Source organism: Arachis hypogaea, chromosome 5, assembly GCF_003086295.3.
Source record: "Arachis hypogaea cultivar Tifrunner chromosome 5, arahy.Tifrunner.gnm2.J5K5, whole genome shotgun sequence".
NCBI classification, from domain to species: Eukaryota; Viridiplantae; Streptophyta; class Magnoliopsida; order Fabales; family Fabaceae; genus Arachis; species Arachis hypogaea.
The window spans coordinates 99,309,273-99,322,649 of NC_092040.1; the positions used below are offsets into that span (position 1 = coordinate 99,309,273).

Here is a 13,377-nt window from a genome sequence, read left to right on the forward strand (position 1 = left end):
CCGACTTTTACAGCATCGAGGTCCAACCTGAGGTCGTCGTTGTGGAGGCCTCCCCTACGACATCCTAGTAGTGTCGGTTTCTGTACTCCCTTCTCCTCCTTCTGTTAAAAAAAAGATGTCACAACTGGCGAGGATCTTAGCCTGCTTTTTGGCGAAAAATCCTAGTTTGTTTCTGCTCTGAATGTTTTGAGAGGATCTGGCTTGTGGATCTTACAACACCTTTTAATTTTTTGTAATAGTTGATAGCTTCTCAAACACTTTACTTTTGTATTAGTTGTTTTCACAACTTTTTATAGTATTTCAAGTTATTTTTCTTGTATCTCAAAGAACCCTTCTGCTTTTAGAATAGTGCTAGGTTTTTCTAGTCGAATATAGTTTGCCTGATTTTTAACTTTTGAAACTTCGTCAAACTATGAGTTTCCTTTCATAGTTTCGACTTTGAATAGTCGGCCTTTATCAAGTTACTTTTACAACTCATTTCTTATCCGATCTCACTGAGATCACTTTGTATGATTTGTTTACATAACTTCTTACATTAACTTGTAACTCGTCGCTTCATCGACCATTTTTAGGTTGGGCAATGATTTTTATAGTTTGTCGAGCTTAAATTAATGCGTTCTAAATAGAAAACTTTTGGAGAGAGAAATAGGAATTTTTTTATTAGTAATTAATAAATTCGTACTAAGTGCTTGGGTACCCTTAGCCCTCGTGTTGATGCCTCATTAAAAAACCCTCAAAGTCAGGAAAAAGAGTGCACCAAGGCACAACATTTGTTACTTAGTTATAGTACTTTCTGAGGTTATATGCATGCAAAGACCTCGGGAGCTCCCGCCTTTGGAGGTCGGACACTTTGTAATAATCTTTTCCTAAGACCTCAACTATTTTGTAAGGCACCTTCCAATTAGCATCCAACTTTTCTTCTCCCGATTTCTGTACCCCGATGTCATTTCGGATCAGAATGAGGTCGTTGGTGGCGAAGCTCCTCTTGATCACCTTTTGGTTGTATCTTAGAGCCATCCTTTGTTTTAAGGCTTCCTCCTTAATCCGAGCTCTTTCTCATACTTCAGGGAGAAGATCGAGTTCTTCTTTCTATGCCTGGACGTTAGCTTTTTCATTGTAGAATATGACCCTAGGTGATTCTTCAGCTACCTCTATGGGGATCATGGCCTCAATCCTGTAGACAAGTCGAAAAGGTGACTCATCTGTTGTAGAATGTGGGGTGGTCCGATATGCCCATAAGACTTGGGGGAGCTCGTTAGCCCAATCCCTTTTTGCGTCTTATAGTCGGCGTTTTAACCCGGCCAGTATGAATTTGTTGGCAACTTCAGCCTGTCCATTGGCTTGGGGGTGTTCCACCGATGTAAACTAGTGTTTTATTTTAAGGTCGGCCACTAAGTTCCTGAAGGTTGAGTCAGTAAATTGAGTCCTATTGTCTGTGGTGATGGAGTGAGGAACTCCAAACCTTGTGATAATATTTTTGTACAACAATTTTTGACTTCTCTAGGCGATGATCCTTGCTAAAGGTTCTGCCTCGATCTATTTAGTGAAGTAGGCAATCCCTACTATGACTTGTCCTGGTGCTTGTGGAAATGGTCCGAGTAGGTCAAGACCCCATTGTGCAAATGGCCATGGTGAGGTAACACTAATGAGCTCCTCAGGTGGCGCAATGTGAAAGTTGGCATGTTTATGACAAGGTGGGCACTTCTTATCGAACTTGGCCGCTTCCCTTTGTAAGGTTGGTCAGAAGAAGTTGGCTAATGACTAAGCTCCTAGGTGATTTCCACATATGCCACTGCGTATGTCCTCTAAGACTTTCTTTGTATTGGAGGTCGGAACACATTTCAAGAGGAGTGTTGAGATCCCTCTTTCGTATAAGACATTGTGGACCAATGTGTAATTTTGTGCCTCTTTTACGAGCCTTCTGGCTTCCTTTTCATCCTTGGGGAGGATATCGAATTTGAGGTATTTGATTATGGAAATCATCCATCCTAATTTTGATTGGGTATGGTTAATACCTCCTCCTCTTTTGATATTGATGATGATTGCAGTGTCTCCTGAATGAGACTTCTATTGTTGCCTCCTAGTTTAGTGCTGGCTAATTTAGAGAGGGCATTAGCTCAAACATTGGATTTCTGGGCTATATGTCTTCTCCTTCCAAAAAGTATGCCAGTTGTTCCCAGGCTTCATCCAAATATTTCTTCATAGGGGGTCTTTGGCTTGATAGTGCGGATAACTTGCGAAGTTATTACTTGTGAATCACTGAACACTATCAGTCTTTCTGCTCCCACTTCTTTGGCCAACTTCAAGTCAATAAGTAAGGCCTCGTACTCTGCTTGTTTGTTAGAAGCAGGGAACTCAAACCTTAGGGAGAGTTCTATCCGAGTTCCTTGGTCGCTTTCTAAAATGACACTTGCTCTACTTTCAGCTTTGTTTGATGACCCATCTACATATAAGCTCCAAGTTGCTGGATCTCCTGGGCTTTCGATGTATTCATCCATAAAGTTGGTAAGGTATTGCAACTTAATTGGTGTCCGAGCTTCGTACTTTAGGTCAAACTCGGACAGTTCCACAGCCCATTGTAGCATCCGTCCTGCTAAGTCCGTCTTTTGTAAAGTATGTTTTATTGGTTTATTAGTGCGGACTTTGATGGTATGAGTCTGGAAGTAAGGTCGGAATCTTCGAAATGTGATGATAAGGGCATAAGCAAACTTCTCTATCTTTTGATAGTTCAACTCTACCCCCTGTATGAAATAGATAGATAGCCCGAGCTTGTCGAAGGCGGGTTTGAACAGAATATCCGCCGAGCTCCTCTAGTCTATCAGGATTCTATGGAGGTTAGCGTTTGTGAGGACTATTGTTATCACCACGGAGTCATCATGCCCAGGTATTATCCCTTGGGCGTCTTCTTTAGTGAACGAGATAGTGGACAAGTCAAGCAGTCTGGTTTTCTCCCCGACTTGATATACCTCTTTGAGATGCCATTTTCGTGATGAATTTGACATTCTCCCTCCAGCAAACCTCTCATTGATCACGTGTACGTGTCATTCTGGGGCTTGAGGTGGATGTTCTTGTCGTCTTTCCTCTTCCTCCTTCCTTCTCTTCCTCAGGTAGTCCGATCTGTCAGTCAGGTATCTATCTAACCGGCCTTCTCTGACCAGTTTTTCAATGACATTATTCAAGTCATAACATTCGTTAGTGGAGTGTCCGTAGAGCCTATGGTACTCACAATATTTTGTCTGACTTTCCACCTTCTTATGTTTAATTGGAAGAGGAGGCGGGAGCTTCTTCATATGGCATATCTCTCTATAGACATCTACTAGAGAGACTCTAAGAGGAGTATACTTGTAGTACTTTTGAGGCTTCTTTGTATTTTGCTCTTCCTTCTTTTTGGGCTCTTTTTCCTTTTTCCGGGATTGGTAGGGCAGGCTTGGTTGTGGGAAAGGTTCCCTAAGTCGGGAATTTTCTCCACGTCGATGTATTTCTCTGCCCTTTCTTGAACTTCATTTAGAGAAGTTGGGTGTCTCTTAAATATGGATTGGGAGAACGTTCTCTCCTTGAGGCTATTGACTAGTCTCATGATTACGGCTTCAGTAGACAGGCTTTGGATTTTCAAGCATGCCTTATTGAATCTTTTTTACGTAATCTAAGAGAGTTTTTCTGACCTCTTGTTTGACTCCTAGCAAGTTCGGAACGTGTTTTGTCTTGTCTTGTTGAATGGAGAATCTGGTTAGAAACTTCTGTGCTAGGTCGTCGAAGCAGGTTATCGACCTGAAGGGTAAGTTATCAAACCATTTCATGGCCGCTTTGCTCAGAGTGGTTGAGAAGGCTTTGCAGCGGGTGGCGTCAGAGGCGTCAACTAAGTACATTCGACTTTTAAAATTGCTGAGGTGGTGTCTTAGGTTGGTCATTCCATCATAGAGATCCATGTCAGGTGTTTTAAAGTTTCTGAAAACTTTTGGCCGCATGATCTCTTCTATGAATGAGTCTTCTCCGTCTAGAGGAATTTCTTCCTGATCTGTTCGGTTATTTCGATTGCAAAGGTCGGCTTCTAGCTTCAAGAGTTTTTTTCTAGCTCTCTTCGTTGCCTTACCTCTCTCCGCAGTTTTCGCTCTGCTTCCCATTGTCGTTCTGTCTCGTACTCGAGTTGTTCTAGCTGTTCTCGCTAGCCACAAACTAGACCTAGTATCTCTGCTATCTAAGGGGGCTCTTCCTCCTCAGGGTGACGGATTTCTGAATGAATCTGTCTTGGCTGGGGATTCCCCGAGGGTCCTTTCCCGTGTGGATCATGAGTTTGGTGTGGCGGAGGTTGCACAAGGGCGTTGCCCTCTGGTTGGGGTTTGCATTCAGATTCAGATGCTGTACGGCCGTCTTCATATTGGTCGTCCGCCATCGTTAAGGGATGAACTTCATGTCCGTGGCAATGGCGTCAATGTTTCGAGGGTTACCTGAAACATTGGTTTGGGTCTGAACATAAGTTCTAGGTCCCTTTGTGTGGCAGCGTCTGACTTGTCGATGCCGAGGTGTCGTCTGTCCGAGTTTTTCGTGAGGAGGTTACGGATGATACCTACAAGAGACTCTGATGCTTAAGTTTGCAAGTGCTTTAGACAGGTTTTTAGTAGATTAGAACGTAATCTTTTATTGAAGATAGAGATTGTAGGCAAGATTTGGGAGGCAGTTACTTGCTTTCAGGTAAGTAGGGCTGACTCTCTTTTGTCGGCATCCAACCTCTTTAAAAAGATTAGGTATGTTCGTGAATACCATCTTTATTGGCAGACATTTTTGTTTTATTAGGTTTAGGTTTGCTAATTGGGTTAAGCTATGAACATATATAATATATATTATGGATTAAATATGCGTTTAAGTATATTAGATACTAAAAGAATTCACATATCAATAACTTAGTATGCATAGATTATAATGTGTATTGTAATATGTTAGTAGCAACTAACAAGTGTTTTTTTAAAAAATAAATAGAAGAGTATAAATAATTAATTCTATGATAAATGGTTACATTCATGCTGGCCAGTTAGAAAAAGCTCAAAATTTGTTTCACAGATCATCCATCAAAAACACAATTGCATGCACATTCATGATTGCTAACTATCTTAGTGCTGGGCAAGTATTAAAGGCATGTAACCTCTTTAATAACATGCTTGGCAAGGATTCCCTTACATGAACTTCAATGATTTATAGGTGTCTTGAAAATGAATTGATTCCGGAAGCCATCAACTTGTTTGCTGAAATGATGGCTCAAGGAGTCAAGGGCATTTGATTCGCCACTTCAAGTCTATATTCCATGATTTCTGGTTGAATGTTTAGTCATGATAATTGTTTATAGATTCAATATTGCAAAACCCAAAATGTTCCGTTGCTTACTGAAAACACATATTTGCAACAATATGATCATATGAACCAATTTTTGAATTGCTAAAAGAGAAAATTTAATTCTATAAATTCTCTTCACAATGTACACATCTGAAAGACCCCAAGTTTGTCGCAAGTGAATTGGGGTGAACAAAAAACATATATCACCACCAACCTAAGCTCATAGTATATCATATATCATATATTAATATATTTACCACTAAAATCTAATTAAATATTTTATAACTGCGGCTAAAACTAGTATGTCTCTTGTCTTGTACGATAAACAGAAATTGAACTGGCTAAAGAAATCAACCCCCTCCCTATACGTGTCAATATCAAAGCCACTGACACCCCAAAGTCAGCTCCAGCTCAAGCTCCCCGTCATCGGCTCGAGCCGGATTGACACTCTCAATTGAGCCGCTATCAGCTTCTGCGCCGCCGCCAACAACAACACTTACGTGCTCACTCAGCCCAGACCCTGAGTCAGGGCTCGCCGAGTCATCTAACTCATTCACTACGCAAGCCTCCACCACCAACTCAGCTACACCCTGATCCAGCTCAACCTCCGGCTCCGGCTCCGGCTTTGACTTCTCAGCGCGCCTCTTGAACTGGCTCTTCCGGGGCTTAAGGACATGATCGGAGCTGCAAGATTTCCCCCTCTTCACCACGTGGCGAATATCAGACGGGTTTAGCAGCTGGCCACCGCCATCTGAAGCATCCTGTTGTCTAATCGGCGCGCCGCTAAGAACGGCTTCAACAGCTGCTTCGCACAAGTGCCAGCTCCCAGTCGATAGCAACCCGGTCGAACCGAAAACCGGGTTCACTATCCGGCCGCAAGCTTCGTATAGCAAAGATTTAAAAATAGCTGGAACAAAAAAAGAGAAAAAGAACATCAGAAACAAAGGCCAAGAAGAATTCCATCATTTTCTTGCATTTTCTCAGGAAAGTGGAAAAGGTTTTGAAATTTTATTTTTTACCTGGGCGGATCTTGGGGTCGCCGGCGGTGAGGAGGTTGAGGAGGCCAGCGCGGCCGTAGAACTTGGCGAGGAAGAGGGTGGCGTTGGACTGTGATTCGGGCGATTTGATCCAATTGAGGCAGGGTTTAATGGGGCATTCAAGGTTGCAACCCTTGCGAAGGACACGACAACCGTTGCAGCTTAATCGCATGGTGTATGTGTTTGAGAAATGAGAAGAGAGAAAATTGTAGGAGAGAGAAGATGGAGGGTTGAGAGCGTGGGGGTTTTATAGTGAGAGGGGGGGGCGTGTGGATTTGGAAGAGAGAAGAGTGGGAAAAGAGGGCGCAGTTGATTTTGGTGGTGGAATGATGCTTCTTCACTTTGCTTGCTTCCAAGAAAATGGTAGTTTTTTGATTCGGTGATTGGATTTGCTGTTGCTACATCCCTGGTTTTTGGGGTTGGGTCCTACTCTTATCAATTTTTTAATCAAAACTGATGTCATGCCCTCATGCTATGCTTTCATAAATACAATGAACTTTGGATTGTTATTTTATTTTATTTTATTAAAATTATGAGTGAGACTAAAAATTCAAAACCTTTTAAAAAATTATGCTATTTGAACTATAATCCAGTTATTTTATATAGATATAGATTAATATGCATTAATATTGTGTAACATTTTACATTACTGTGTAATTATGAAAACAGATATTGCTATTTCTTAATTTGTAATATCATTTTCCAGTTATATGTTATTTTAAATTTATTTTTAATAAAAAAATTTATAATCATCATGAAAATAAAATAATAATGATCAAAGTAATTTAAAAAATATATGTAATTTTGTTTATTTATATAATAATATATCAATAAAAATAATGATATTTTAAATTAATTATGTAAATAATTATCAAAAATTGATATGATTAGATAATAAAATGTTTTATAATGTTATTGTATTAAAATTAAATTTTAAGAAAATATAAAGAGGGACAATTTGTATAATTTAATTTCATAATTTTATATATAATTATCATAGTAATGCATAAAATAATATTTGTTTTATTTTATAATCCACCGATCAATTGCCTTTTAAGGTCGATTTATTACTAAAATTAATCATTTTCACTTCAGTTCTTTTAGTAACAAAAGTCAAACAAAATAAACCTTCAAATTCTAAATTTTAATTTTTTTTATGATATAGCATATTATATTATCTATTTAATAATAATAATAATTGTAAGATTTAAGTTTAATTTGTGTTGAATAAAATATCAAGGAGAATGAGCACACTTTTTAATTTGAATATAGAAGTAACAATTGTGTTTAATTCGGAATGGAGAATACATGTGCTTTACGGTCATGTGATGTTAATGGAACAACTCAGAGGGTTCGAGTTGTTTTAGATATTTCATTCCATGAAAAAAATTGACAACAACAAACAATTTGCAGGGTCCGTTTTCTAACTTCTGAAATTCATATTTGTCCAACCACAAGTCGGACCATATGATTTCTTAAATAAAATTTTAAAATCAAACAACTCGTATGGTCTGATTTATATACTCTGAATTTTTTTCAATTTTTTAACATAAATCAGATCCTCCAATTTGTGTACTCTGAATTTTTCTCCACTTTTTAAATACAAATCGAAGGATTCGATTTATGTACTCTCATAATTTTAAAAAGCACCAAAAATTACCATGTTAAAGTATATTACTCATCTTACTTCTATATTAAAATTTTTTAGTCGAATGAGCACGTAGAAATGATTCAAATGAATAGTAGTAGATGAAGAGGAGGTGATGATGATTGAGATGAAAGATGGAAAGTGGTTTCCCGGTTTTGTGGGAGTTCCGTACGGTGGTTTTGTGTAGTACTGTGGGCGCCTTTGATCCCCCCATTTCACTTGCCCACTGGTTTTGGATATACCACTCCTTCTTTTTAGGCACACTGTTGGTATTGCTTGTCATGTTCAACGTGGATCAACTATGGAGGCTTTATAATCAAACGTTTTTGTCAAGCCCCTTCTTCATAATACAAAAAAAAACATATATATACTTTGAAATCTCAAATATTGTTCTCTTAACATTTTTTATGATTTTAACAAGTATTTTAATATTTTTAACTAATCCTACAGCTTTTTTTATCAACCAATTTTTAATTAATTAATATTAATTATTTTTTATTATAAATTATTTTTTAATTTTTATAATTTAATGTTTAGAGTTCAAATTTAGAATTGAAATTTAAAATAAAAGTAGTTTCAAAAATTAATTAATGTTAGTTGAAAAATTGATTTTTTTTTAAGTTGAAATTTTTTTAATAAATAATTTTCTGTTTAAACTTTAAAGAACTTAGCAAATAATTATTTTTTTCAACAAATGTTTAAGAACTCGCAAAATTTATTGTTTTTTATTATTATTTTTAGTTATTAAATTAATTTTTTTAATATAATAATTTAAAAATATATTTTTTATTTATATTTTTAAATATTAATAATTAATTACTCACCAAAAATAATAAATTTTACTTGTTTTCTAATTTCATCAGTTTTCGTTGTGTCATACAAATTACTTGCTTCCTCATCTCTTGCTGGAAATGTTCATAGAAGCTTCTTATATATCAAATAAGATAAAATATTACTCGTATTTTATTAGCTTACGCCTTATTGTGATGTGGTACACATGGTGTGCGTGTGGAGGCTGGTTTTATGATTGGAAGTTTGGAACATAGAATGCCCGAACCTCTTGTTTAGTTGTTTTGGTTCCCTCATCTTTCCCGTGTCTACCTTCTCAACTTTATTTTGAAGGTTCACATTACACACACTTAAATTAAATTGTGTTAGTCTCATCATTAATTTATTAATCTATTTAAATAAATATTAAAATTTTAAATTTTATTATATATATATATAAATTAATTTTTAACTTATCAAATTAAAATACACAGTAAAAAACCAACCACTACACACACTCAAATGGGGCATTAGTATATATCTTATTAAACGTGAATTTAATTTATGGATTAACGCTTATGATCAGTTATCATATATAGTTACTAAAAATTACGAATAAATTAATTTAGCCAGTAAAATTTTGTGCTGATATAACTAATAGTAAATTGACCGCTATTCTCATATTATAAAAAGAGTAAGAGAAAGAGCTTTTAAAGAGACAAACTCAACTAGTATTGTTAATATTAAGGATCATCATGAACTTAAAGCAATAAAAATTGATATTTGAAATGATTTAGTTGATCACTTATTAGATTTAAAGTGAAAAAATAAGTCTATGGTTGATAAAAAAAGATAGAGTTATTATATCTGTTCATAAACTATACATTGATTTAAAGTGAAAAAATAAGTCTATGGCTGATAAAAAAAAATAGAGCTATTATATCTGTTCATAAACTATACATTGCAGGATCTATCAATTTTGACAAACACAAAAAAAAAAGTTAAAAAAATTGTATATCTCAAATGATTTATGATACTATAATAAATGTTGTTATAAAAAATTAAGTTGAAGCGTCATGTATATTTCCTTAAAGTATATGATGATGTTCATAAGAAAAAGAATGGAAAATATGTTTCTGAAGTATCCAAGAAAATTATTGTAAGTGTCTTTAATTTTGTAATATAATTTACTTTCAATTTTTTTAATAATATGTCCTTATTTTTCTGCTATAGGACTTATATGGAGAGGTAATATCACAAAATTATGGAGAAGATTTATTAGATCACCCTGAAGTTGATCCTAATGTGTGGACAAAAATTGCAGAAACCAACAAAAAAGGACAAGTTCATAGGTTAGGCCGCAGTCTAGATATTGGTATCCGTGATCATAGAGATGTGCCATTACCAGAAGATACAAGTATTTCTACAGCCAAACCGATTTTATAAGCAGACATCACTGAAGCTATTAAAGAAGCATTGTCTAATGCTATAAATGCAGTGTTGCCTAGTGTTGTAAATAAAGCTATACAGAGTAATCTACTATCTCTCCTTTCTAAGATTCCTGGATTCCCCCAAGAAAAGAACCATTAGAGTGATTTTGCTAGCAATAATATTGATTAGATGACTTATGTTAATGCATTTTGTTAGGCTTAGCTTATTTAGATAGTTTATTTGTTTGATAGATAATTGATTGGGCAATTTATTTCATTTTCAGGTTTTATAGAAGTTAGCTTACTTAGTTGATAAATAATTACTTGGATTGATTTTTATAGTTACCGCTATTGTTAGATTTAGCTTGTTTTAGTATTTTATTTGTGAAGTGTCTATGTTAAAGATGTTACATTAGACTTTTATTTTAATAAATATGTTGGGTTTGATTTTTTTTAAACATGTATAATTTTGATGAGCTAATTTTATTTGTATGCATTATAATCTTAGTTCAATTACTAAAATTAAAAAAATAGTATGATGTTTATTTTAGTATAGCAACAAAATAGAATCCTAACCGATATTCTAGAAAAATTAGCGACATACTCACTGTTGATGATGGTGACAAATTAAAGACTATTGCGACTGAAATATTTGTGAGATACCTATAGATTTGTTACTAGTTTAAAAGGAATTTGCGATGATATTTTGCGATAGTACTGCAACTAATTGACTACATATTATTTCCTAGCAAATTAGCGACTATTTCATAACTCTACTTTCTCATTTCGAATAACTTTGGTTTATCGACAACATTCCTACAAATTTGATTAAGGATTTTCAAAGATTAGCTATAGATTTGCTACAAAATGTGACAGATTTGCGATCATATTAGCGGACAACTTGCGACGAGTTAGATTCGGAAAAATTTCTCGCTAATTAGCGTCAACTAAGCATTCTATTTCGTCTACGAGGTTAGCTTGCATTTAGCGATGACTCTACTGCAGTAAAGTTAGTTGCTAATTAGTGACTACCGTTTAGTCTATTTTTTATATGGAATTAGCTTTTACTTTAGTGATGGATTTGCGACTATCTATTCAGTAGCTAAAAAGTTTTTCAATGAATTAGCGACTATTGTGTTTGCCTCACTGATCTGTGGCTTGTAATTAGTGAAAAAAGCATTAGTTGCTAGGCGGTAGCTAATCTGTCACAAATTATATTCTACGTTAGATTAGCGATGATTTTATGACTCTTATTGTGGTAGCTAATCAGCCATATTCTTGTAGTGCAAAGGATTCACCATATTGTTGCAACGGTAGTCTGCAAGATAAGTAGGCACCCATGGAGTTTCCAACTTCTTCTCAATGGCTGTGGGGGTCTCAGCTAGTGGCTGTGTCAGAATAGGAACAGGCGTAGCAGGAGCAATGGGTTGAGGTGTATTAAGAGAAACTTCAAGTGGCTCAGGAAGGACATGATCATCAAAAGGATCAGGTAAGGAAGAATAAGTGTTACCAACCCTGAAGAAAAAATTCAATTTGTGAAAAATCACATCCCTAGAAATAAAGAACTTTCTATTCTTGAGATCAAGAGATTGTACCTTTTCTAATCTCTTGGGTAGCCAAAGAAAACTGCTGGAATGGCTCTTGGTGAGAACTTGTTTCTAGAAGAAGACAAAGTCAAAGCATAAATAAGGCATTCGAACACCTTCAAGTCTTCATATGCGGGTGCCTTATTATAAAGTAATTGATAAGGAGACTTTCCGCCAAGAATAAAGGAAGGGATCTATTGATAAAAAAAAAGTTGTTGTAGCAACACATTCTCCCCAAAGATAAATTGGGACACCTGATTGATAATACAAGCTCCTTGCCACATTTAAAAGGTGTTGATGCTTCTGTTCCACCACTGAATTTTGTTGTGGTCGCTCAACACAACTGAATTGGTGTAGAGAACCTCTTGATTTTAGAAAATCAGTAAGAGACAACTTAGGTGCATTGTCGGATCGAATCTTCTTAATTACATAGCCAAACTGAGTGAGAACCATTGCAAAAAAATTCTTTAATGATGGTAGCAACATTAGATTTGGCTTTCAACAAGTAAATCCAGGTATATCGGCTATGATAATCTACCAAAGTGAGAAAATATCGCTCCCCCAAATGCGTAAAAACGTGGTAAGGACCCCAAGTGTCGTAGTGTATCAATGAAAAGCATTCGGACTCCTGTTTATTGTTGGAAACAAATGGCAACCATTTTTACTTGGACAAAGGCCATATGTCACACGATGAATTTTCATTAGAAGTTGAAGAATTACAATTCAAATGCAAATGCTACAAAATAGGAAAAGAAAGGGGCCTAATCGTATTACAAGAATTACAATTCAAAGGCAAATGCCATAATTTTGCACTTATTGCATTACAAGAATTAGAAATGGCTAACGTATTGTCACAATCGACATTATTACATGCTGGTTCATTAACATTAACACCCTTAGTCACAGAAAGTGGTGTGTGTATGTAAACATAAAATTCGTGTTTCAATTCACATTTTCCAATCATCTTGGAGTTCAGGTGGTACTGAATCACAAAACCAATATTAGAAAGAAGAATACAAAAATGTTGCTTTAGCAACAAGGAATTCACTGGAATCAGATTAATTTTGAACGAAAGCACATATAACACTTCAGTGAGCATGAGAGTTTGAGATAAGAAAATAGATCCAGAAGCAAGTACAGGTATGCAAGTATGATTTTGGAGAACCATAAACTTATTTGCGAACCAAATTGAAGGTTTAAAATTGTCCAAAGTACAAGTCACATGACAAGTAGTGCCAAAATCTACGATCCAAAATTTAACTCCAAGTGCAGAAATTAAAACGGCAGAAAAGAGCTTACCTTCCCCTGCGCTTGAAACTCCAGCAGTGATAATAAGGGGAATTATGGATGGAACTTGTGCAAAAAGGAGTGATATTAATTGTTGATACTATTGAGAAGTGAGTTGAAGAGGAATGTCCTGACTTGTGTCCACACGGTTGACCCGAATTATAGCTGAACATTGCTTCTTGTAATTAGGTAGATAACCATGTAACTTGTAGCATTTGTCCTTGGTATGGCCGAGTAAATCGCAGTGAGCACAGAGCGGCTTATCTTTCTTTCCTTGCTGGATCTTGGAGTTGGAC

General features: G+C 35.9%; 1 protein-coding gene across 1 annotated transcript; it reads right to left on the reverse strand.

The window, feature by feature from the left end:
• Positions 1-5,416: 5,416 nt before the first annotated feature.
• Positions 5,417-6,817, reverse strand: LOC112802215 (LOB domain-containing protein 41). Its single transcript, XM_025845320.2, has 2 exons — positions 6,345-6,817; positions 5,417-6,232 (listed from the first exon to the last, which is right to left on the reverse strand). Exons 1-2 carry the CDS (start codon positions 6,532-6,534, stop codon positions 5,703-5,705), a joined length of 720 nt encoding a protein of 239 aa, XP_025701105.1. The 5' UTR covers positions 6,535-6,817; the 3' UTR covers positions 5,417-5,702.
• Positions 6,818-13,377: the final 6,560 nt, after the last annotated feature.

Bases quoted from the DNA above. Each gene is read 5' to 3' on its own strand.
- LOC112802215 (XM_025845320.2), bottom strand. From the start codon at position 6,534: ATGCGATTAAGCTGCAACGGTTGTCGTGTCCTTCGCAAGGGTTGCAAC. The intron at 6,233-6,344 runs GTAAAAAATAAA...TTTTTGTTCCAG, and splicing joins CGACCCCAAGATCCGCCCAG to CTATTTTTAAATCTTTGCTA.